The 27,524-nt window shown below is 38.3% G+C and overlaps 1 protein-coding gene across 5 annotated transcripts in view; it reads left to right on the top strand.

Moving 5' to 3' along the window:
* The first annotated feature begins 688 nt into the window (after positions 1–688).
* The window catches only part of crppa (CDP-L-ribitol pyrophosphorylase A), a 57,982-nt gene continuing 31,146 nt past the window's right edge, over positions 689–27,524 (top strand). For 2 of the 5 annotated variants that reach the window (XR_014279837.1, XM_082552756.1), the window contains exons 1-6: positions 690–1,114; positions 4,515–4,788; positions 11,236–11,385; positions 17,778–17,882; positions 18,982–19,027; positions 20,993–21,090. Coding sequence is in view for 4 of the 5 variants with exons in the window: in XM_082552756.1 (XP_082408882.1) it covers positions 879–1,114; positions 4,515–4,788; positions 11,236–11,385; positions 17,778–17,882; positions 18,982–19,027; positions 20,993–21,090 (909 nt within the window). In the remaining variant the exon portion in view is untranslated. Of the gene's footprint in view, positions 1,115–2,992; positions 3,903–4,514; positions 4,789–11,235; positions 11,386–17,777; positions 17,883–18,981; positions 19,028–20,992; positions 21,091–27,524 lie in introns of those variants that run through there. The other 3 variants (XM_082552758.1, XM_082552755.1, XM_082552757.1) reach the window with 3 other exon arrangements.

The raw sequence follows: 27,524 nt of genomic DNA, 5'->3' as shown, positions 1-27,524 counted from the left end.
GAAAGCTGGATGGATTCAGCACTGGCATATAGCATGATTTCTGCCATAAACACATTTCCACCTATCTGCAGTGTAAATGGTCTTGAAACATCTCAGGAATTAGGACCTCCCAGTCCTGACCAGTGGTCCTGCGGACAGGAGCAAATATTTCCCATAATTCTTTTTTGGAATTACTACGTTACTAAAATGGGAAATTAAACACCGTAACGTTTAAATTATACTAATACAAACAATAAATGAAAGAACAGTAGATGAAACTGATTATGATGCTTCTGGACTCAATTAAATAGTTTGAGTATTAACATTAGGGAATTACCGGGCTAATTGTGTTAATCAAAAATAAAAATCCCCTGGACTTTTTTGGAAACCAGAAAGACATACGTACAAATGAATGCATAGAATAAAAAGTACATTATAGGTGCACAAATGTAAGTATTTCTAAAAGTTCTCTCTTTTACATCCTGCGTTTTCCTCTTTAAGGACCACATATTAAAGGGAAAACACTGTTTTCTTACTTTTCTTCAAGTCACATAAACTTCACAAAGCGAAGTTCACAAACTGTTACCTTTAATCCTCTGTTGTGAAGTGTAGTTAACTTTTTAAAATCAAAATAAATACTCTACGAGCTGTTGTAAGTTCATAAATTTTACATTTGCAACTTTCAAACGCTTTTATATTTATTTTGAAGCGTTCACCGGAAGTGTTCGCCATCGATAATCTGCCCGCTTCACAGCGGTGGTTCCCCCTTTTCCTCTTTTCCATCCACGTTTTCGGTATCTTACCCACCCCGCCCATCAGAAGGGAATGGATAGCTTTGGAAAGTAACCTACAGTGAAACCCCTCACACCCCTATCTGTAAACATATTGAGGTCAGTAATATGAACACGCGGGGTGATAACTGTGAACCGCACAGGCCCGCTCATCCCCGGATTTTCACAATGTGCGAGGCCGGGAAGAGCGACCACCACTCGGCAGAACGCTGCGTGGACTTCCCTGTATCGGTGGTTCTTCCTGCCGGAGGCACCGGAGAAAGAACGGGACTACAGACACCAAAACAGTTCTGCACGTTTCTTGGCAGACCGCTCATAAGCTACACTATTCAGGCTTTCGAGAGGTAGGAAACGTCTACAATAGGAGAGGCGACAAGATTCAATCCCCGTTAGTTATTAGGGAGACACGGAAACAGAAGGAAAAATGCCTCAGCTACTACCACCATGGCCGGATTAGTGGCTCGGGTGGCCCATGGGCAATATTTAATCGTTGGGCCCCCGCAGTGCACAGTACAGTCAATATCTGATTGCTCATTAATAATCATATTAAAAATATATATAAATACTGAAATTGGGGGGAATCCTGGTTTCTAATTCAAAAGAAAACAGCTTTGGCAATTTGAGTATTTGCTTTGGCTTCAGCAAATATGGTGGGCATATTCTCCTATTTTGTGACATATGCACAAAAATTGTGGATCATTTCTATTTTCAGTACATTTCCTGGCTTCCATTAGTTATGAAAATAATTTAAAATAGAAAAATATCTCATTCCCACTCATGCATTTTCAGCCCTAATACAGCAGTCACCCCTATCCATTTGAAAAGGAGCTGTACTGAAAAAATCTAAATCTGGTCACTTGTTTTACGCAGTCCTCTATTTGATGTGCAGATGTGGCATACATAAATGTTATGCTTTGCAGGCGACTGAACCCTAAGATCAGGTGTACTGTAGAACTTCTATTTTTACAATAGAAGTTTTTATGTCGTCATCCGATATATATCGTTATATTGAACAGCCCTATGTACTGATGCAGTATGAGGAAAATAATTACTTGGAAATAAGTTGCATAATATTTTTTTTTGTTCCAGAAGATTTTTCTTTGCATGCATATTGGGATTAGCTAAATTTTGCACAACTGGCAGAGGGGGTCAATTGATAACTTTTTCTCTGTCATGCTCCTTCAGCTTTTCTAGCATGTCAATTCTACCTTTCTTTTTCAACCTATAACAGTCCATTAAGTGTTTGTACCCTTTCACATGCTTTGTCCAATTTGGTGCCTCATTCTGATACACCAGAGACATTTTTGTGACTTATTAACCTTTGTAGGAGTAAAATCTGCTCACTCAATTTTTTTATTTTACTCAATTTATGATTGTCAAAGCATTAGGGTATTTTTGTTCAGCAAACAAACATATTTTCTACAGATTTTTGGCTCAATAACTAAAGTGATGAAAAGATGGAGCTACTCTGTGTTGTGATCATTGTTTGACCTCCATTACAACAATACCAAGACAGCTGGTTTTTGAAATCTGATGTGTCTCCTAGCTTGTTGTCAGTTTATGTGCCTGTCAGAAAATTAACAAGCAGAAAAGACACAGCCTGTGTGCCCCTCCTCGAGGTTACAGGGAGGCTGCCAGGGGTCAGGGGCTGCCAGTTTGCTGGTAAAAAGTGGCTTATTTGAACCCAGAACTTTTATTTTGTTCATGTTTTTCATGCATTTTACAATCAGCTACAGCTGCAGGTAGTACCTTATTAGCTTGGTTTAACATTAAGATCCAAAGCTTTTAATTTTCTATAAAAGATGAGATGATACATTATAGTTATAAAACAAAGGTGCTGGCTGGCAGATTTTTGAACTAGTGGACATCCACTAGTCCCCCCACTTCACTTCTCCATGCTAAGCTAACGGTCTCTTGGGGCTACTTTCCTATTTAAGTCAAGTATGTGAATTTAATGTAAACTGTTTGCAAGAGAAACAACTATACTATTTTTTACCCAAATGCATATGTTTTACTAAATAATAAGAGTACTTTAAGCTAAAATAAAATTAAAACAAGCATTTTTAGCGTGTTAATTGTCATATAAATATTATACATATTTATATTATACATGTTTAAGTGGTCAGAAAATGTCATCCAGTGTTTTGGGAACTTTTCAAATCTTTCCTGACTTTTTCCACATTACACAGCCTAAAAAATACTAAATATTTGAGTACTTGCAGTTAGGGCTGGGCCATATTATACCGTTCACGGTAATACCGGTATAATGTTAGGCAACGATAGGAAAATGAAATATCGCGATAGAATGGGAGTAAAACGCGCATGCGCAGTGCCTTTGTTTTCATACGCACATGGCCGATTGTTGAGTGAAACAGATGAACCAGAATTGGTTTGTAAAAATGGTGCAACTTCCGTGATGTGGAACTGGTTTGGTGTTTGTCCATCAGATACACAACAAAGCACATTTTTTTGCAGAACATGCAAGCGGCCGTTGTTATTGTCATATTTGTCGGACTAAGATGCTCTTAAATCTGGGAGTAATCTGGGTCCTAAACTCCGTATGCTTCAGGTCAAACAACACTGCAGCATCACTTAGAGTTAAAAACTTTCTAAATTCTTTCATCTTTAATAAAACGATCAGCATTGCTGCTTTACCAGGTGTAACTATAAAGTTTAACTTCCAGGCATCCATGAAAACAAAAGTTATTACATTTAACGGAGTTAGAAGTTAGCAGGAAGCTAGCGGAAGTTAGCTCGCTAGTTTCGCTAGTTACCTAAGCATGATATTGCATGTTCTGACTGAGAGATTTCTGAAAAAAATCAAACGTACAGCTCTGCTATCACTTCCAACATAAATGAAGACAGGAAACTAAACAGCAGTGACGTTTGTAGGGTTACTGAAGTTGGGCTAGCTGGTATATAATGATGTGCTACGTGATCGCTAGCGACACAGCTATGTTAGCATAACATAAACAGTGAAGCTGGAGGACGAACACTAACACTTTTCCACTTATAAAAGTTAACGTGAAGGTTCTTCCTGGTTAGAGACAAATGCAATCGCATGGCAGGATGCTGTAAACGGACCAAACTTCAGTCAGGAGAACAACTGAGATAATCCATCCACAATACGAGGTTAGTCATTAATATACTGCAACAACATGGGAATAGAGCAGCTGCAGAGAATTCAACATTAATGAATCAATGGTACAGAAGTGGAGGAAGCAAGAAGAATGAGTTTAATAAAGTTTGATTTATCTGACTGCTTTGTTTCGCTTAATGTGCCTTATAATCCCGTGCACCTTATGGTCCGAAAAATGCGTACTGCACACTGCAGTTTAATGTTGCAAAGCACCTCTTTTTAACCATATAACCATATTATACGTGGTTATGCTCAGGATATGCCAGCCCATTTCTACTGGAAATGCCTTTTGGTTAAACTTTCAGCAAGGAATTTGCATTTGCACTGTTACATTTTTATAAAGCTTTAATGTACATAAAAACCAGCTTCTTGTTTAAGTGAAAATAAATGGAAGGTTGTCTTTTTGCGCTAGTAATGTTGTGGAGTTGTATTTTGTCTCGCATCAATTATATCGTCGGTTATATCGTTATCGCAAATTTTCAAATATATATCGTGATAAACATTTTTGGCCATATCACCCTGCTCTACTTGCAGTCCCAATTCTCCATCTGAGGGCTCAGTTTACAAATCAGGCATTTCTGAGCTGATGTTTCTTTTTCTTGCAGTATGCCATGGATCCAAAGCATTGTGGTCGCTGTTGCCAAAGAAAACATGGACCTGATGACGGACATCATCCAGCGGTTTAAGCACAGAAAGGTTCGTGCGGTGCCAGGAGGCTCGACGCGTCACAGGTCGATATGTAATGGAGTCCTGGCTCTGGGTGAGGAGGAGAGGCCAGCAGTGGGCAGACCGAAGGTTGTCATCATACATGATGCTGTTCGGCCTTTTGTGGAGGAGGATTTTCTGTGCAAGATAGCAATGGCTGCCAAGGAACAAGGGGTTAGTGTGACTAAAATGATTAATATTTAAAAGATTAATCACGTATTGGAACCTGACCTGAAATCCACCCAACATGTTGTTACATTTGCTGCTTATTTTGTGTGTTGTTTGGAACAGAGTTTTCATCCTTAGATTGTCTTATTTCCAGCACCTCAAATCTGACCTTTCCTGGAGTAATCTGTTACATGGTCATGTAATCATCCTCTGTGTGTATGTTCCTCTTTTGCTTCTGCCTTGTAATGATTGTTCTTAAAATATCTTCAAATGTTAATATGTACACAAGCTGGCTCATAGCCAGTAAAAAAGAGGGAAGACAACATTGGTTGTGATGCCAGTAATACTTTAATTTACAAAAGTAAAAAATAATAAACATGACATCTGAGGAATCAGAGGTATAAGTCGTGGCATGGAGGCATAGATAAGTGAAGTGTAAGTGAGGTGGTCTGGGCATCAAAGCAAACAACAAATGGAAACCTGGAGGTGTCATTCCGAGGAGGTAGAGAGAGATGACGCTCAGGCTTACTTGAGGTATAATGCAAACCCTGCACAGATCAGTCAGTGGAATGACTCTGTCCACCACCGAGCCTCTGCAGGAGAAAACCTGGCAAAGTATACAGGAAAGGTACTCGGCCTAACTCGACTCGCTTATCTATAGGGAAAAGAATACAGAGCTAGGGAGCACACAGCTCGGCAGGAAGACTGTAACAATATATACATGAGAGGTAACGAGGGAAGGAGAAACAGATGGGGAACTAAACACAGCTGAAAGCAATCTAGACAACGAGCAGGGGGAAGGTTAAACACAATACAGTAGATGTACACAAGATACAAACAAACCACTATCAAAATAAAACAGGAAATAAAACAACTAAACATGGAAACAGCAAGGCAGTGGAACACTAAAAGGCAAAAGAAAACAGAGACAAGACTGGAGGAACAGAATGGAAACAGCAACTGTTAAGAATAGTAAAGTAAATACTAACCCAAACATAGAACCACAAACCTAAACTGCACGTCCTGAATAATCAGCTAAACACAAACAAGAGCCACTGGGAAAGTATAATACATAAAACCAACATATAAACAATGTTATATTTAAAAATAAACATCAGTCAAACATAAATCACGTCAAAAAAACAATGACAAAAACAGGATATCTGAAGGTGCTACCGTCAACTAGGAAGGAGTCATTACTTAAAGCTAGGTTCTAAAACAAAACTTCCTCATTTTTCTATGGTGTTTCCATCTTCTCTACCCGTCCTGCCACCACCACTTTTGAGTCTTACACTGCCATTACATTAATAGCAGTGTAAGGTTGGACAGCTCTTTTAAACTCGAGAAACAAATCTCCTCTGTGGTAAAAAGCAGTTTCTACCAGCTGCGTCAGATATCTAAAGCAAAGCCATAACTTCCTTTGAAGGACCTTGAAAAGCTCATTCATGCTCTTATCACTTCCAAATTAGACTACTAATTCTCTCTACTCGGGCCTCCCATCTTCCTCTATTCACCAGCTCCAGTTAGTTCAAAACGCAGCTGTGCGTCTCTTAGCTGGTATTAGAAATTCTGCCCACATCACACCAGTTTTAGCCAACCTACATTGGCCCCCCGTTGATTATCGTATCAATTTCAAAATTCTTTTGCTTACCTTTAAAATTTTAAACAATTTGGCTCCCAGCTATCTATGCGAACTCCTTCATTTGTATATCCCTAACAAGGCACTTAGATCTTCCAATCAAAAGCTCCTGACGCAACCGAGGTCTCGTCTGAAGTCCAGAGGTGATCGGGCCTTTGCAGTCATAGCTCCCAGACTCTGAAATAACCTCCCTCCTTATATTCGTTCTTCCGAGTCTTTTAAATTGCGTCTTAAAACGTATTATTTTAGTCGGGCTTTTGATTCAAACTAGTATGTTATTTCGTGGCTAGTTTTTGTTTCAAACAATTGTCATATTGTTTCCTGCCCTCCTTTTAACTGTTTCTTTTGTATTCTGTCTTATGCTATTGCTCTGACTGACTGTGAAGCACTTTGGTCAACTTTGTTGTATTATTATGTGCTATGGAAATACATTTTGATTTGATTTGAATAATAGTGGCATCATTAGGACAGATGTCATTAGATGTGAAGGTTAAGTACCACATGACTGTAAACGCATACAAAACAGCAGAGTGTATCTAACAGCGATGGCAGGTTGAAGGCAGGATTGGACACCACTGGTGTGTCTGCTATGTGCTCAGCAGACACTGGGTTTGCGGTGAAACCCAGTGTCTGCTGAGCATACACAGTTATTTTCATTACAAACGTGTTCTCTGTTGTCGTAAACAACACACCTAGGGCCTGTTCTTCGTACCTCGCTAAGTAAGTTAGCTGGATTAGATTGTTGACGATTTCGCGTGATCCTGGATCGTTCGGTTCCCTGAAGCTCATCCGGGACTTGCTGTCATAGCAACAGAGCCGTAAGCGTAAACCTGCTCGGGAGCAGGTTCACTTTATGTAAACAGGATTAGATCGCGGCCACGCAGGTATGTCCGCTTCATTTATACGAAAGCAACAGCGATATTCCACCACTGTTTCACCATAAATAAATAACATCAATGTAACTAAAGATAATGCAGCACCTGATCCTTTTATTGATGTCACACAGATACATACAGGTCATTTCCTAAAAAAGGGAAATGTACTATTAACATTCTATTACATGTATGTGATTATTACAGATGTAATTCATATTTCAGAGTAGCAATTGCAAATTACTTCGTGTAATCAAGATGAGAGACCACGGCTATAAAAGCCAAGGTGGATTTGGGAAGCCTGTCGCAGCCATGTCCTGTCCGTATACGCGAGCCACCCATTGCGGAAGGTGCAAGATTGATAAGGAGAGTCCTCAGAATTCAGCGTATATTGCGGGATAGACAGGATCCTTTAGCTCAGCGCGACAGTGTGCTCATTGAGAGATATCGATATTCCCGTGAGGGTATTATTTACTTAACCAACTTGTTGACGAGGGGGTGCAGGACCACCACCTGTCTTTTTTTGCTCTGCCCTTTTCTTGGTTGCTGTTATGAACAAACAAACAGATTATTTCAGGGTCTCTTTCCAAGAGACGAAAAGCAATATAAGTGATAGATATTACCATTCTATAGAATATTCTTATATTTCACTTTTACTTGTTCCCATGTTCTAGTGGGTCCTGTTGTGGCTCTAATGTGAAAGAGGATATAATATAACAATATAATATAATGTAATATAATATTGGATAATATAGTGTAATATAATAAATCTACCCTACCGCCTGCTGGTGTTGGCCAGAGGGGCCGATGGCGTGATATGGCAGCCTCGCTTCTGTCAGTCTTCCCCAGGGCAGCTGTGGCTACAACCGTAGCTGCCTCCACCAGTGTATGAATGTGAGAGTGACTGAATAGTGGCATTGTAAAGCGCTTTGGGTGCCTTGAAAAGCGCTATATAAATCCAATATATTATTATTATTATTATTATTAAATTACTTACGAGTTTAATTTGTCAGCAACTTTCTGCCAGCCCTCTCTCCTTGCTTTTGCAGCCTTTGCAGTGTTCCCTTGCGTTCTGATTTAACTCTGAAACTCCTGAAATCCCTCACTCAGGAGTTCTTGCTCTGCTGCCGAAAAATACAGAGCCGAGCGCACTCCTTCGACATTTTCGCCGACCAATCAGAGGGTTGCCGATCACTGTTTCTATTATCGATGCGTAGCCCCTTTTACGGCACCCAGTGATCTCACATTACTTCAACCAGCTGTACTAATCGTCAACAGCAGGTGTGTTCGGGGAACCGGATTAGCGCGCTCACGGTTAGCGCGATGGTTTGGTCTTGGATGTTTCATTTGATCTTGGATGTAGTAAGCGACGTACGAAGCACAGGGCCCTAGAAGAAGAACGACTATTAGTGGCTCTAGCTGAATTTCCCATTAATTGAATTCCCCAATGAATGAGGTGAATTTCCCATTGATTTTCTTCACTGAAACATAAAAAATTTATAAATCTATGAATTTTAAGTCTTAAACCAAAACAACAACAAAAAACAACTGCAAGGTGACTTATGACTTAAAAAAGACATATTTATGTTTAACAGTAAAGGAACGACACATCCCATAACTCATTACAAATCCCAGCGTCCACAACAAACAACTTCCAACCTTCTCAAATGTAATCCTGTCCATTACTGCAATGTTAATATGGTTAATATTAATGTTGTATAATAAAAATTATTTATATATATATATATATATATATATATATATATATATATATATATATAGTAAAAGGCAGAATAAAGTCAGAATAAATTAAATAATCTTTATAGTAAGGTAAAACACACAGATTTCTTTCGGCAAGTTTCACTTTGCTGGTGCATAGTTGTGTATTTAAATCTCAGAAATTGTCATATCATGAAAAATCTGGTACGTATTCAGGAAACCTCTGTTTTCATCACAGGAGAGAGAAAGATCTTAATCCTCCTGCAAAAAGAGGAAAAACCACGAAAGCCACTCGTTCCTCACGCTTGGAAAGCGTACCTAAATGAAATTGCAACTTTAGTGCATACTTCATTTTTTCTTGTGCTTTAGCAGAAAACCAGAGAAGGCCAATTAAAGCACATGGTGTAAACACATCAGACATCCTGCTGTTTTATTTTTCTGTGAGGAATACAAGAAAGTTAGCCACACACTAAAATACAAGAAGTTCAAGTTCTCCCGTCAAAGAAAAACCAAAGTGTTTTTGATTGCACCTTTCACTCACCCCTTTAAAACCAGATGAATCCATCTTCTCATAAACTGTTTATGAGACCGACAGCTCCATTGCTCTTGGCGGTGGTGTTTATGTCACTGGTAACATGCAGAAAACATTTAGGCCGAAGCCACGGCCTCGTTGATGAAGAAACTCACAGATTAGCTCCATTATGAGTCATGATTGAAGAACCCAAACTGAGAGAGGTCACACAGGTTATGAAAAAAGCAAGCGCTCCTTTACACAGGTCAAACATTTGTGGTGTTTCTGAGAGTCCATGCGTGCTATGTGACGTGCATTCACAGCGGGCGATCTGGTCTTCATTATCCTGCCTGTGTCCACGCTCATGATAGAAAGCCTGTCTCTACTAAAACGTAACAGATTAATTTTGATTCTAACAGCGTGTGTAACATGCAGAAACACATGTTTGCTTTCCTTTCATTTGTTTCTTCCACACAGGCTTGCTGAATGCCTACTCCTGGAGTCTGTCTTCAATCTGCCACAGAGAGATGAAAATATTATCTCAGAAGTTGTTATTATTTTAAATATCCAAGGGAGGAAGTGCAGAGTGTGTAGTGCGTACTCTGGCTGTTCTGGTTACGATGGATTTATTGTTACTGTGAAGCTGCCAGCTCATGTGATCAAGGAAATGTTCTGTCCTCGAAATTTTCACTCTTGGCTGAAAAATAATCAGAATTATTTGATGAAAAAATATCTGAAGTGAAGGCCAGTTTACTACTTGTATAGTAATATTTCATGATTCATGTACATGTTTAGTAATATTGTTTTAAAGGTCACACTTTGATCATAAAGGGCAAAAGTTATACTAAAGCGTTGACATTAACTCACTATAGACTTTTGCTTTGATGGAAGGTAACTGCATGTGCTAGAAAAACTCTGATTTTCCTCTTTTAAGTGTTTCTGTCTGTTCCTCTCTCTGTTCTGTAGAACTGTATAGTCACACAGTATTTGGTCAGACTGATTTGTGGCACCATCAGCTCATTGCACACTGCCTTGTGTGAATATTTTTGGTTCCCTTGAGTGTGTCTAAGTATGTGTACATGTGAATGTACTTATTCACGACATTTACCTTAAATATTTGGATTTAATTGTGCCTTACTTATGCGTTTGGAAGCAAATGTGATCCTTGTCTTATTGAGGATTTTCCTGTCTAGATATTTTAATTTTTCTGTGTATTTTTGCATGAATATGTTGATAGATATGTATCAGTGTGCTCCCAGTATGCTTTCTCGTAAAAGGCTTTTTGTTTTTTCTCTAGTCTCCCTTCAAAAACTATTAACTCATTCACTGCCAGCCATTGGCAGTGAATGAGTTAAACCCATTGACTCATTCACTGCCATTGACGGCTATAGACGTCAATGGCAGTGAATGAGTTAAAAATTGTTAGAAGCATCTGTGATAGTTTTTACAGCGAGCTTTATGGCAGTCAGGTATATATGTATGCAGAAATGTTCCATACATATGCATGCTAACTGTGAAATTACATTCCAGAGCTCAAGATAACACTGCTTTTATAGCATGAAATTATTTCATGTTCTTTTGAAGATAGTTTGGGACTGACTTCATTGTTTACAGAGCTTTTCTTGTTCTCTTTTTTCTCTTATACATTCTGTCCTTGTGAACTATTGAGCACAAATACGTTAACCTAAATGCTTTGTCTTTTGTCCAAACAGGCAGCGGGAGCTATCCGACCTCTTGTTTCCACAGTAATCGCCACCACATCCGAGGGCTACCTAGACCACTCTTTGGAGAGAGCCAAGTACAGAGCCAGCGAGATGCCTCAAGGATTTACATATGATGTCATCTCTCAGGCCTATCAGAGGGTAGGACCTATACTCTGATGTATCTTTAACAAACAAATGGGCTGTTTGAGGCATCTTGTTTTGGGTCTTTCTGGTTTGATGCAGTTATATGCACGATAAAAAGAAACCTGACATTCTGTATTTAGCTAAGATTTCAGTTTACAAAAAGGAAAATACGAAATACTTGGCTGTCAAGTCTTGCTGTAAACACAGGTCTGTGTGCGACCATTTCTGTAACACCCACTTCACACATTGATTGGTCAAGTGTGGGAGGTGGAAAAACAAGCTGGATTTGAGCTTTTCTTTTTCTTGTAGTTTGTTTTGTAATTCCTTTCAGGACAGAGCGTCTGTAACTGTGTGCCTTTTTCACCATATTTGGCTCTTTTCTGTGAAGGCTGGCTCCTCACCCCACTTTCAAAGGTGACTGAGGGTACACATCAGTTTAAATATTGATGTTTAACCACAGTTTATCTCTTCCAGTTTTGGTCTTTGTTTTCCCACCTTGTACTTCATACACAACGTTCACATTTTGGACAGAGAAGACTGATGGTTTGAAAGACGAGTGAAAGAAGCCATCTATGTCCACTGTGAACGGCCATCTTTGAACAGAGGCGGTGGTTTACGGCACCAACTGTCTGCCATCTATAATCCAGTTTTGAGATCCCTGCTCAGACCCCTTAATGTCCACTCACATCCTGGGCCTGTTGACCTCAGGAAATCACATGATAGGGTGGGGCTAGACTTCACAATGGGTTCACTTGAAACCCTGGTTGATTGTGATCTTCAGACCTTGGCTTGTGTGTGGTAGAGGATCAATAGGGGGTCCATGACCCTCTCGGGGGACACTCCCATAGGGCTTAAAATCTGGGACTCTTTACCAATTGCTCTTAGAGCTGAAGAACCTTCTTGGATGAGAGATGAAACGTCTTCAAGAAATCTGAAGAAGTCTAGACACTTTTCTTTCCAAGGTCCTTAGACTGTTTTGCTAAAGATTAATTTTAGCTGTTAGTACAATGGTATTTTCAACCAGAGAAAATATTACTTGATGCCACAGAATTGTCGCAACTTTATAAATAACAATAGAAATTTCCTTAGCCCAACCTCATTGATTTTCCAGTGGATTCCCCTATCTTTTAAGAAACTTCCTTTTGATTTGCTGCTGCATGTAAATAGAAAGTAGTGGTCCTTCTATGCTCGCAGTCGGAGCTTGTTGCCTGAGATGAAAAAAGTAAAAGTACATTTTTGTATAAATTTTGTATAAACATATCACAGGATAGATGGTTAAGTCCTGCAGGCATGTGTGACTTATTTGTGGTGTCAAATAATTACTAAAAACCATCTGGGAAATCTTCTAAAATGACATATTGAGATTTATGCACTAAAGCTTACATGAGTTGGATGACAAAGGGCTTTATGATTCCCATACATCATAACGGACCCTTATAGTCCTTCATGGTTCAGCTGATATGCCAGAACCTGCAGGGTTTCACTTTGAAGAGCTTGTGGCATGGGTGCTATCACTTTCTCTTGGCCTCATCTGCATCTAGGAAAGAAATCACACACGATTATATTCTGCCACAGTGCAGAAGATTAGTTTGTGGAACAAAAGTGAACAAAGGCTAAGTTGGAAAAATGGTAACATAGGACTGAAATTACACGGAACGTCTAGGTGGATTCAGATTAATGTTCTCGCATGTATAGGGTGTTTTACTATGTGTACCTGAAAAATGGAAAGAATTATACGCTGACGTAAACTGTAAATGCGTTAATTGTTCTCTGAAAGCAGAAGTTTATTGCTAAAACGTAGTGGGCCAACGAAATGTGAAACTTAAGTCGATGAAGTTGACCTTATTTATTTTTCAGACGCTTCCAGTTTGCTATTTCAACCTTTACTTCATTAGATGGTTCTTCCGATAGCCACTTTTTTCAAGGGCACGGCAAACTTTGAGCTAAGACGTTAAGTATGCCTTAAATTGGAGCGCCGTGTGTCTGCAGTTATTTTTACTCCTGGCACACATGGATCTTCAGATTGCTCTGAGAGGCCTGTTGGCTTTGGCCTTCTCAGAAAATGAGCTCACTTTTCTGCAGTATTTTCAAGGCACACTGGAGAAGGAGGTCAAGTAAGATTGCGTCCCCCTCGCCTCCTTTTCAAACTTTTCAAAAGAAGGGAAAGTGTAAGGTATCTGTCAGGTTAAGACTCTAGGACATGCACATGAAAAATCTCTAGAGCTGCTCATTTGTAGCGTGACATCTATTGAAAGCAGAAGAACTCAGGGCTGAAAAGACAAAAGGGAGGACACTTTATCCAGTCCCCAGCAAGAGCCTTTGTACCAGGAGAAAATGCTAAAGGTTAAATTACCACAAAACCAAGAGCATATTTCTGCTGTAATTTCTCTCTGCAGTTCCATGGTCCCAGATATAAAAGACTCCCCTCTCTTTTATAGCTTGATAAAATATTACCCTGCTATAATCTCAGGTAGCCTGAATTTGTCTTTGTAGTAGAGAAAACCTCATCGCCTCAATCCAAACTTGCATGTGATCTTCAGAAACGGAGCCAGCAAAGCACAAATAAAATATTCATTGGTAAAATTAACTCTAATGAGTTTAGGGAGGGAAATGACACAGAGTAACAAGGACATAAAAACACTAGAACATTAGTCTAATTGCTCTAATCAGCATAGTTTCCAGCAACAGACAGCAAAAAATCTCATATAAACCCATTGCACTTTACCTGCTTTGACCCAAACAGCAAGCAGACACAGTTAGTGAAGAATTTAGCAGCTAAATATGGAAGTATTTTCCTTGGAGTTGATATTGTTATTCAGTGCTGTTTAATGTTGGTTCGTATCTGCTGGATGTGTTCTTAAGCAACTCTTTGCTATAACCCAAGGTCTTTTTTGCCTAATTAAAGCTAAACTTTTTATTTTTTAAACTGAAATAATAAAAACTAAGTAAAACAGTACTGTGTTCTTAAGATAGCTAATTAAAATTAAATGTATGTATAGACAATGACTTGAGTTTTAGTCTCGGTCAATTTAGTCAAAACAAGAAAACCATCCTGAGGAGGCTTTAGTGATTATCTTTATTGCAACTGTGACCTTTACATTACTGTGAGTCGGTCATTTTTAATGTAATCCATGTTTTCAGACACTTAAATTGTGCCGCTGAAAACTACACTACATGGACAAAATTACAGCACCTATTAATCTCTGAATTCAGGTCTTTTCAGTCCCATTGCTGCAGGTGTATACATTCAGTGACCTAGCCATGCAGTCTGGAGGAACAGTAACTGCATGTGTATATAAAACCTGCAGATAGTCAGATTAACAGTATTTTGTCTCTATCTGCCATTCTGCAATTCATCTCATGTAAACAATAACGTGGCGCACAGCGTGACGTGAAAAAAGGCACATACCTTTGACGTTGCGTGATGAACTCGTCCACACGTAAACGCAAAAAATGAGTTTTAAAAAATCTCAGTTTTCAGTGATTCGAAACGCCGTTTACGTGTGGACGAAAGACCCAAACAGCTGCGTTTTTAAAAATACCCATGTAGGTGTGGACGTATTGTAAGAGTTAGTAATGTATTTTATTACTACCTCTAATTTATTGCAGTTTACTTGTATCTGCTTAATTGTTTACTAAATGGTTGAGGTGTGAAATAAACCACAATGGAGTTTGAAAGGTGAGGGGGCGCGAACATTTTTATTGTAAAACCAAGGGGGGCCTAGCAAAAAAAGTTTGGGAACCACTGGTCTACAGAGTTCATGAAATCTGAGTGTGGTACTGTAATATATTGTGTAAGTGAAGTGACAGACCACATAGAGTTACAGAGTGACTGAGTGCTGAAGCATACAGGGAATAAAAGACTTTGGTAACACTGTAATTGCAGAGATCCTATCCTACACTGGTATTAACATCAGCATAAAACTGTGTGCAGGGACCTTCAAGGCATGGGTTTCCATTGTCAAGCAGCTTCTGTAGGCGTAATGTGTAGATGGCCAATGCTTTTTTCCATGTAGCGTATACTCCAACCTAAACTAAAACTCACGCTGTAACATATAAGAGTAAAACTAAAGCTAAAGTCTTTCAAAACAATGAAAACTAAACTGAAAGAGGGATAATCTCTCTGGAAGCTAAGTTGAATTGCAAACAAAAAATCCCTAAACTATAAAACTCAAACCAAAAAACCCGATTCACTAGGTTACTTTTAAGATCCACCAGTCTTTGAAGTCCTTACACTGCAGTGTAAAAAAGATACAGTTGTGAGACGTACAATTTTGGTCATTCCTTTAACAATTTATTTATTGTTATAGGAATTTCTTTCAGGCGAAAACCTCAGAGCCTGCTAACCTTTTAACCTCGACAAAATAACCAAAAAAAGCTCCTCTAAAACCTCTGTACACCACATCTTCAGCAGCAAATAAAACATTTCACATCTCCCACAACAATGTGGGAAAATGTCTTATGAACCTGATGAAACCAGTGTTGCACATTTTAAATCTTATTTCAGAAAGATAAGAGGGTTACAATTCCAAGAGCGCATTAGCCAAAGAAAACAACGTCCTGTGAAGCATCCGTTGAAAAATGTGGTGACGGCAGCTTTGTTTTATGAAACCTTTACTGTGTAAACATTGTCACAGTATGGAGAGTGAAATAAAAGGCTCCAGATATGGAAATCTTTTCAGCTGAACGTCTAACCTGTGTTGCACAAAGCCAACTTATCTGAGGAGCGCCCAGAGGAAAGAAGTACCTTATTTAGCAATTTGCACATCATACCAGCAGTACATAATAAATTAGATTGTACCTGAAGTCTTTTAGTAATAAAAATGTAAGATAATTCTTAAACACAGGTGCACTAAGTTAACTAAAATCTTTCAAACCAATAAAAAGAGTCAACGCAAGAAGTATCTATAAGAACTGTTTCACATTTGGTGCTTCTGCTTAGCGTAGAAATCGTAGAAGTCATCATTTAGTTCGCTAGTTTAAGAATTTGGTGCACAATGAACTTTCTCAACAACTACATGTAAAATCTCTAGGAAATTTGGGTTGGAAATGAAATGTCTCCAGGGGGTTGTTTATTATGATTTTGGTAATTGGTATAATCAAGTTTAGGTTCCCCATAGGCCATGGACAAGCATCTCAAGGTATAATGACCACATGTCCACAAATACTGGGAACAATAGTAGAAGCCAAAAATCAAATTTTCTGGCTGATGTGAAATTTACTGAGTTAATTAATTCTTCACGTTCCTCAGAGGATAAACAGTTTGGATGTGTTTTTGATGTCCCAAGACAAGATATTTCTCTCTGGCAGCACATATGATTTAAAACTCCAAACAATACAACAAGTGATTGATTAAGCCACGCAGTGGTTGCTCTTCAAGCTTTTTGTTTTGATTTAGGCAACATTTGTTTTACTGTAGGTGTTGAAGATTGGATCAATGAAGAAAAGTAATGCTGTTTGCTTTCTGCATGGGCTGCTTTTCACAAAGACTGCTTGAAAATGGCTCTTGTCTGGTATAATTCTGATATTAGCTGGCATGGTGAAAACGGTTTTGGCAGTCACTGTCTGAGATTTCACAACAAAGGCATGAATCTAATATTTTTAGCCCCTCTACTATAGATTATGTCTAAAAGATGGATGTAGCCATGATGACTTCATCAAAGGACTGGATAAGTGTGTGTTTTAACAATGCCGTGGGTTTTTTTTTTTTAAGGTAGAGATGACCATATTTTGCTGCTGGCAGTACCTGCTAATTGGTGCAAGATTCGAGCACATACTATTTGGATGCTCTCTACTTCAAAGCGCACTATATTAATTCAATTAAGAAAGCTTCCAAAGGCCCCAGCACCACAAACACAGGCTGAGAGTTGTGGGTACGACTGTTAATCAAAGTGGTCCACACCCTTATCTAACAAAAATAGAGACCTTAACAACATTCAGACTGGTGAGTTATAATTTACTCACTGAAATATTCTTAATGAAATGTTATGAAGTAGGAAACTACCCATACCTACCTGTAAACCTGCTTATTTCTGCTCTAAAGTTGGGCATTTTAACCTGGTAGTTTATGGGAACTAAGTCAGGCAGCCTCAAGTGTCCAGCTGGAGGAATTGCAGTTTTTGACATTTATGTGTTGGATTCATTTTTCAACCCTGAGGTTTCTGCTTGTCCTTTACTGGCTCTTTAAATATGAGTAATCGTCCTGTTACTCAACTCAGATTGTGGTAAAAGGAGGATTACAAAACAGAACATTTTCAAACTTTTGTAAAAATCTGCTAGTAAGAACATATTTTATGTGAAGCAGAGCATACACTGTGGTGGTACCTTCATTCCGCTGAGTTTGATGGAAATACACTGGTGTCAGCGACCGTCCACAGCATCTGCTCTCTCTTGTGTCCCCTCTGCAGTGCAGTGAGTCAGACTTCGAGTTTGGCACAGAGTGTCTCCATCTGGCTCTGCAGTACTGTGGCACCAATGCCAAGCTCATTGAGGGTCCGCCAACACTGTGGAAGGTGAGCTCGCCAGGGGCCTGCTTTGGGTTTGGGATCGAGGATTTTGTGACATTTTGGCTAGCACAACTGCACGCCACTGATTTATCAAATGAGTAAAGATAAATCATGAATTGAAAGTTTGTGGGTGCTGGCAAAAAAGGAAACACACATAAATTGACTGTGACATCCAGGATAAGCATATAGAAATTAGGCTAACTACTGTATTAACGTTTTCTTCTCAGTTTTCTGTGTGATCCATTCTTAATGACGTGTGTTTTTTTAGTTAGACGTAATGTTAACTTGATATGAAGGCAATTTGGTTTTACATGCTGAAGGCTCTGCTCCATTATAACAGGTTGAATTTACTTTGCGGTGCTCAAAGCAGCACAACAGTGACCCACTGAGTCAGAGTTACGATGGATCGCTAACCCTTTTTTTAGCAGGTAGTTTGAATATTTATGGAGTCAAAAACTAAATCAAGAATCGTACATGTGTTATGAAACTGTGAGATAATGCATTACAAAACAGAGTGTAGTCTCAGATGATATTGTTTTTGCACAAGGGATACATTTGTGGTGTTGTTTGAGCACCTCAGTTTTACTTTCAAAGTAGGAACATATTCTATGGCAAACTAACAGAAGTGCTATCTTCTTCAGTCAAATAAATTTTCTAAATACTTAAAATGCTGCTTATTCCACTGGAAGTTACAGAGTTACTATCATATTGTCTCATTTGAATAATCTTTAGAGATGTGAAAGTGCATCATGACATAAAAACTGGAGGAAAGTCCAAATCTGAGGTCCAAATCATTGATTGAAGCTAAACGGGTTGTTGTTGTTTTTGGAAAAACACTTGTATGGCTTGTTTTGTATTTGATGAACACATTAATTTTACTCAGAGAATATTTCTAATAATCTGAGAAAACCTTTAAAAAGCAACATAATCAGCTCAATTGTCAGTGTAGCTCACAGATAAGATTCCAGCGAGTTTCTGGGAGCAGATATCTGAAAATCTCTGCACATAAAACTGAAACAATGTGCACAGATCTCCATAAATAAAACGTTCCTTTCTCTCATTTGGGTAAACTGACTGGATAAACCCAAGTTATTTTGTCCTCCAGGTGACCTACAAACGGGATTTGGCTGCCGCAGAGTCCATTATCAAAGGTGAGTTTCTTTTGTGGATATGCTTTCATAGAACTTCCTGTATGTACAGTACAAAGTACAATAGTTTTTCATCCTCTTACTTATATAAAATGTGTATGCTGACAGGTAGACATGAATGGTTGATTCCACTAGGTCTTCTCACACAGGTTAAATGGTCAGAAATAAGCAGTGTAGGAGTGTCTACATTCTTTTTGTGTGGTCTGGAGTTGTGAATAGGTGACATTGAATTAAAATAGGCTATTGTTTTCAAAGGAAGAAATTCTTTGTAGTATTGTTTAGCCTGGGATGAACACTGTGGATTTACACAGTCAGTGAGTACTATAGAAAGCAAGTCAGGACAAGGGAGACTATCATAATCAGAGAAATGGAAATAAACACAGCACTATATTTCACCCCACCAGCACCTGGACCAACAAGTACCTGTTTGATGATGACATAAGTGATTATTCTCAGAGCCTCTGAAGTGAATGAATTCATTGTTTGATTTTTAGAAAGGACGTGGAAAAAAGTTCTCATATCTGTCAGTACAAGAAACTGACGAGAGCTTCAATTTGTGTTTGCATTTCTGTGTGATTGCATAGAGCCACCACAGAGTGTGTGTGTGTTTGTTTGAACATTTATGGCTACTCTACAGAAGGCTTTCAAATAACAACAATATATTTAGTCTTACTTTTTTTTTGCTGCAGCAGTAGTGTGCAATGGGATGAATGTCACAGTGAAATTGTGTTATTTCTATCTATGGACTTTTAATTTTGATTTGTAGTCCTCCTTTGAATCCTCAAAGGGCCCACAACACAGTAGGTGACGCTGTTTGCCATCACTAAAATTAAGATAAAAGTCAAATTGAGGTAGTCATGTTGGACTTGCTGCTGTTCAGTATTTGTTAGCTTTAACTTTAATGAATTCAGGAAAAATAATAAAACTTCACAAATACTTTTTTCTATAAATTAATTGTCATAACTATGAAAAGTAGGAATCAGGCTTTGTCTACAGTGCTATTTTTATAGCTATTTTTAGCATTTTGAGCGTGCAATGTAAGTAATATGTTGTTTGCCCCGGGCTGGCAGACCCTTGCGAATAAGGGAGCACTGCATATTACTACCAAACATAAAGTGTCACCTGAAGAAGCGCAGTATTGTGTCAGCGTGTAATGTCATAATTAGCTATGTATTACATTTGGTGCTCGCCTCTCCTGATAAGCTTTTAAAGTAGAACAAGTTTGCAAGTGTATCTTTCATTTTCATACTGAGGAAAGAACTTTGACTTTGAGTAAGTTTATTTTCTTGTTTTGAAACTATGGCAAAGTGTATGGATCCTACCTTATTTTAGTGCAGTTTGATTCAGACAACTCAAGTAGAGGATTTCAGGTATCTTCTGCTTTTCTTTACAAATGAGGGAAGGAGATGAGAAATTGGTGCAATATCTGCAAAAGTGAGGGCTTGGTTTGTTGTAGTGAAGACTTGTTTGATTGTGAAACCTAAAGCTGTCGATTTGCTTGTCAGTCCACATTTCCCCACAGGAATGGCCAAAAGCTGGGGGCGAGTCTCTCTCTGACTGCCGCCTATTTGTAACTGCTGCTTATCCATGTCCAGTGGGTGATGGAGGGTAGCTGAGGGTCTGGGTGTCTATAAGCTACGTTTTCCCACACAAACTGACAACAAAGATGTAAATTTACAGAAATAACTCTCGAGAAAAAATGATCAGTGATGTATATTTTACTACACATCACTGATAACTGTACCGATTGTTTTTTTGTAGCTACTATTAAGTCAATGCTGTTTTGATAATTTATATTCAATCTCAAATTCTAATTGTTTTCCAGGCAAGCCAGGTTGTGGTGCAGTCATGTTAATTTTTCAAGTGCACCTCTTGTAATGTGCCAAGATTGATTTATTTGTCGTTCAGAGTTTTGCCATTTTTTGTTTATGTGGAGGAGTTTTTAAAATCACACGTCTTCTCTTTCAGAGACTTTATCACGATCAGCATGCGTTATCACAGGTGGATTGGCAGAAGCTGTGAACCTGGCAGATGCTCTTCGGAAGGCTGTTGGAGCTCTGGATATGGTACGTACGGGGCAGTAACAGCTAATTCAAGTGTTGTTTGTGATGACAACAAAACTGTAGAGCCTCACCAGTTTACCATTATGTTTTCCTCTATCTCACCCGTATCCGTCTCCTGTCATATACCTCAAATCTCCCCATAAACTCTATGCGAGCTCCACTTGGGTGGCCCAGTGGTGAAACTTGCCATTTGTGGTCACACCTCTAATGGAGCCTGTCTGGGACTTCCACACCCTGCAACTTTCCTCCCCACAGCCCCAGCCTCCTCCTCTGACTCTGCACGCAGGAGAGCAGATGCCCCTTCTCCTTAACTTGTAGTCACTTTGTGGGCACATCAAATTCCCACGTTGCCTTCAGTCCATATAGCAAACATCCTTTATTTAATTTGTAAAATTGTTCCTGATAGACAATGAGTAAAGTGTCCATGTGCAAAACAGAAAAGAGTGACAATCTGGGACATCTGACAGCACAGACCACATAGAGGCTCCAAATATGAATTACTCTCCTCTTACCTCAACAACCATTGGGTTTCCTTAGAGGAAGCCACGTAACAGGTAACTCAAACAACCTGGATTTTGAAAAGAAGGCAAATAAACAAATGTGGCAAATTACTTTTAATCAAAATAAACTGTTCTTAGTATCCAGTTAGAGGGATATCCAGTAGGAAACAACTGTAATAAACCTACAGTCAACCATTTTAAACATTTTAAACATTGTTGTACTAATAGGCATAGTTTGCAAATGAGCATAAAACAATTTTAGTTTGTTTATTGTACAAAACAATTCAATGAGTTCAGATGAATTTTTGAAGACTTTGACGGTGAACTCAACTTATTGCTTGTCTTCGCCAGCAGTGATATTCAGGGATAAAAAGTAAAAAGTTGATTAGCCTTACCTAACTGTTAAAAAAGCCAAATATTTCGAACTGTATCGTCGGTTATTCGCTGCTTTTTCTTGCCTATAAACAGTAACCTATTTATTATTAATTATCGGGATGTGTTGTCTGCATATAGCCACTGATGACTGTTATTGGTCTGTCGGCAGGTCTGACAGTAATGCAAATTATTTGTCAGCTTCACATTACTAATGAGAAACTGCTTCTCCACCAGTGAGATCTGGTGACTGTGGAGACCATTTGAGTACAGAGAACTTATTGTCATGTTCAAGAAACCAGTTGGAGACTTTTTGAGCTTTGTCCATTATTCTGCTGGAAGCAACCATCAGGAGATGGGTACACCTTGGTCATAAAGGGATGGACACGGACAGCGACGATGCTCAGCTGTGTCATTTAAGCAGTGCTCAGGTGGAACTAAGGGACACAAATTGTACTTAGAAAATATCCCTATGCCTGAGCTGTTGATCCAATTGAGGATAGATCCATGCTTTCATGCTGTTTACATCAAATTCTGACCCTACCACTAGAAATCAAGACTCATCAGAACAAGCAGAGTTTTTCCATTCTTCAATTATTAGAAGTTTTCTGCTCTTAGCTGACAGAAGTCCCACCTGGTGTGGTCTTCTGCTGCTTTAATCCAATTGCTTCACAAATGATATTTTGGATGCCTCGGTTGTAATGAGTGGTTATTTGAGTTACTGTTGCCTTCCCATTAGCTTGAAGTAGTCTGGTCATTCTCCTCTGACTTCTGGCCTCAATATTGTATTTTTATCCAGAGAAGTGGCTTTTTCTGACCATTTTCTCCAGAGATGGATCTGTAGGAAAATCTCAGTAGATCAACTGTTCCTCAGATACTCAGGGCAGCCGCTCTGATACCATCAACTATGCCAGACTCAAGCTCAATTTGAACTTTGGTGGGCCGATTTGACCATGTCCACATGTTTTATTGAACTAACTACACCGACTGGCTTCCATTTTATTGGATGACTAGATATGTCACCCAATAAAATTGAACAATTGAACAAACAATTGAACAGATATATCTAACAAAGTGGTCAGTTAAATAGCTGACTTATTTGATCCCAACAAACACCTTAAATTAACAATTGCAATGGACGACTGTTGATTTGAAAACAAATCATTGTTGCCTAATAAATTAGAAATGTAAATGTCTTCTTAGCAAGCAAGAGTTAATTAACTCAATTTAAAAATAGTCTACATTGTCTGCGTACCATACCTTGTCTTTTTTGTTAATATAGCACAAAATAGTGTTGCGGGAAAAATTGATGCAGCAAAGTAGGTTTCAATTCATTTATTTATTTAAAAGAGGCAATGCACTTTCACATATTCCAGTTTTGAGCATGAAACTGATCTGCGGTCATTAGTTTCTGCACAGTTTAGAGCTGCTGCTAATTTTCAACCCTTGTCTCTTGTGGCTTTTACATTCCCAATACACAAACAAATTTACAACATTCAATTACATGAAACCAAAATACACTATGATTCCAAATCTACAAAGAATTTAGTATAAAATATATTTTGTTTAAAGCAAGAGAAAGATGGAAAAAAACGTATAATTTTAAAAAGTATGAATACTTGTAAAATATAATATGGTATTCTAGTTACATAACTATAGAGCAAAACGGGTGCTGAGGGCAAAAAAATGGCAGACGCGCAGTGAGATTTTAAGTACACAGTGTGAACGCTGATTGAACTGAAGAAGGCCAGGAGAAAGATGATTGGACTAGACTACAACAAATTTGTGACTTTCACGTATCACAATTAATTGCAATATTATCATAAACAGGCTACAGGTAATTGCCAGCTTTACCCCTTTCAGACACACACTGATATCAGACTGATATGGTTCACAATATCATTTTGTAGCAAAAAAATAACTGAAGTGAAATAAATGTATCTTATTGGATAAAACGGATATTGACAAGTAGAAATATATGTTTTTTCAATACTCGAATATCACAGAATGTTAAAAATCCCAATTATACTGTATCATGAGTGAAGTACTGTATTGGTATTACATCGCAGGGTTTGAGATGATTTCCATCTCTGCCACATAAGCAAATAATTATGGCTCTAACATTGTTTGAGTTGCAGCAGCTGGGAATGAAAAAAATAGTAGTTTTTTAGGATAAAATAATCCATGCGTGCTTTAAGCAGTTGAAGAAGAAGAGTTGACTCATCAGTTCTCTTACACTATGAATCGTGCGTATTTACATCAAATGTATTTTCATAGTGTTTATTATACACTGAAATTTCACATCCATCAGTTATTACACATCTATACATGTTTAGTAATGTTTTTCCTGTATTTTTTGATGTGGTATAGATATTCGCTGGGCATTACTGCAGACAATGGAGTGCAGTGGCACAGCAAGCTGCAAGTCATGATTCCATATTTGTCAGTGATCCAAACTGTTCATCCTCCTTTAAACTTGCTCCAAGTCCCTCCTTAGCTGGTGTCAGAACGAGCGGATCTTGCTGTCTGGTGCTGGAATGGGCCCCAGAGATGGATTTGGGGTCATGTTTTCTCCTCCTTGGATCGGCTGATTAGACCTATTCCAGTCTGTACTTAGGTGGCCGGTGAGGCTGTGTTTTTTTCCGGAACACGTGTTCGGAACCAGATACATCCTTTTCAGGGAGTATGTGAGGGAGGAAGAAAAATGGGGGAGATGAAAGGCAAGTGGAAGAAGCGGAAGATGAAGAATTAGCTTTGTCCCAGTGCCATTGCCTGAATCTAATACAGGGATAAGTGGGATATGTGTGTGCAGGTGGATGATTTGGCAGCATGTGTGCACAAGAGACAAAGACCGTGCAAGTAAAAATATGATTAGAGATTCTTTCAGCAGGATATTATCTAAGAGATCAATTTGATGCAGTTTAAAGGGCCGGTTCACCTCAAAATCACATTTACTGATTTTCCACTGGCCTGTGGTGCTATCTGTCTTTCTAGATTTGTTTTAAGTGTTAGTTGCCCAGTTTTACTGGCTGTAGAGATGTCCAAAACTGAGCATCTCTTAAATATAATGGAGCTCAGTGGTACCTTGTGGTAAACCTTGATGTGAGTAATCTCATGTGGAAACCAAAGAGTGAAGAATGAAGCGTGCACCTAACCATGACGAGAAGCTTGTGGTTGTGACAGTGTGATAGAATGTAAACACTTGCAGTGTACCCCACACCTGAGCCACAGTCTTATCTAGCTGTGGTGGCTGTAGGTAGTATGAAAAATAATTCTCCCATGAACTTGCTCATTGCAATGTTCAGATTTTTATGAGCCACGAGCTCTGAAAAGAGACATTGTTGCTGAGTTTTTCAAAATTAAATTCAGGAAAAGGATTGATATCTCTACAGATGCAAAACTGGGTAGCTCATACCAAAACAGTCTGCATACAATGTATATGTTTTATTGAGGGACACAGGACAATTATGTGCATTCAGTTATGGAGTGAAATATTCCTTTTTAAATTTCTAAAAAAATGTATAAAAGAAGATTCTCTCATGTTAACTCCTAAAAATACCGTACCACCACCAATGTGTGAATATGTTTAAAACCTTAATAGAAGCACTTGCTCTTAAATTCCCAGATATTGTTTTCCATACTAACATTTACCCACGTTTATGACATTGGATTGGTGAACACTAGTGTGGTTATTTTGGCCAAACAATGTAGCGGTTTTGTCATTATAAATACTTAATACTGTCATTGACATGATATGCAGCGCACACATGCCTTTGTTTAACCTCTTAAGACCCAAACTCTTTCATGGCATGCATTTTTTTTTCTCTTTGCTATTTGGGCTGATTGGGACCTGATGAATGTAAAAGCAAAGAATTACTATTTTTTTTTTTTTTTTTTTACCTGATTTTTGTTTCCGAGAAAAATTAGATCCACATATGAGGATGTTCGTTTTAAATTTTGATAGAACAGTGGTAGTATAACGTCCTCGTAAGTGGATATCAGGCCCTTGTAGAGCAAAATTTTGTATTTTGGTCTAGACAACCCAAAATGTGATGTCCACATATGTGGACACCAGGTCCTAGGAGGTTAACCTACTTTACTAAATATGAAACAAATATTTTTGTGTCTAGTATATCCAGTGTTTGTTTCCTTCAAGTGACCACATCTAAATACACTGAAAAAAGTTAACATTGTGATAAAAACCTTAACCTCTTCCAAGAAAATTACTCTGCATTGAACAGTGTCATTAAATACCCGACAATTGCTTTCTTGTTTTATTAAAAACACATTTTCAGTATTTGATTGGAGTAAAATCGAAACAAAGACTGACACAGACAAGTAGATGTTTTATGGGAGGAAAAAACACATTAAACTTTTTTTTTTCAAATCAAATTATCTCCTCTTTCTTCCCCCTGGTATCGTTTAATCTTGACACATGTTGTTATTTTAATATGCTGTGCACATCAAAGGGAATCCTCAGATCCATATCAGCTTAGTGAAGGTTTTTGATAATTACTTTCAACTCAAGAGAATTTGTCATTTAGACAGAAAACAAGTAGTATGATTGGACAGAGTGTGCCAGCAAATGTGCTTTTTTTGGCTGTCAGCCACAGATAGTTTTAAATAATGGGTTCTAAGCTTTGCTTGCAATTTGCCAACAAGTTGTTTTTTTTAGACTAGATGATTGATCTTTGAATATATTTTAGGGCCAAAGTGTCTGGTAGCTTTAATAAACGTACCATATTCATACTGTCAGCAGTATTTGTAGCTTGCAGATGTTGTTAATGTTTCATCTTGATGCAAACACAAGCTTAAATATGTATATGTATATGTAAGTACCTGTGTCTGATATAATAATTACCTTTCATGCTGGAATCTGGACTTAAAGCACATAAACTTTGTTTAAGAAAAGAAAATGATAAGAGTATGCGATACAAGTCACTTTGGACATATGAGACAAATAATAAATAATGTATTATTCTTACACAAAAAATTATGTAAGAATTGGACATAAGTATCATAAAGACAGTAAAAATAACCAGTCAATAATGTTACAAAGTAAAAGCTTTGTAAAAGAATTCACATTGTAAGTCTGAGTACCTTGTTCTTTTTGTACCTTAGAGAAAAAAACCCAATTCAGGTATTAATTCAAGATGGAGTCCGTTTTATTCATAAAAGTTGGATTCCTCTTTTAAATCTTGGAACTGAGCAATTCTGTGGTCACCATCTTGTTGTTTAAAGGAATAGTGGTGAACCAGTGACAGGCTCATGGGCAGCCAAGGCTCACTGATGCATATCGGAAGTGAAGCATGTGGTCTGATCCAACAGACTAGATACTGTAGCTCAAATTGCGGAAATTGGTTCTGATAGAAAGGTGTCAGAATACACAGTGCATCTCAGCTAGTTGTGTTTATATATATATATATATATGTGTGTGTGTGTGTGTGTGTGTGTGTGTGTGTGTGTGTGTATGTATGATATGCCTTATTATTTGTATAAAAATGAGAATAGTTTCTTAACACTTTTAAATTCCGTATTAACCGTATGTCTCCGGTTTGTTTAACT

The sequence above is a fragment of the Aulonocara stuartgranti genome (assembly GCF_965226115.1).
Source record: "Aulonocara stuartgranti genome assembly, chromosome: 11".
In the NCBI taxonomy this organism is placed as follows: Eukaryota; Metazoa; Chordata; class Actinopteri; order Cichliformes; family Cichlidae; genus Aulonocara; species Aulonocara stuartgranti.
Note: the sequence above shows the minus strand (reverse complement) of the source record. Positions and strands in the feature narration are given on the sequence as shown.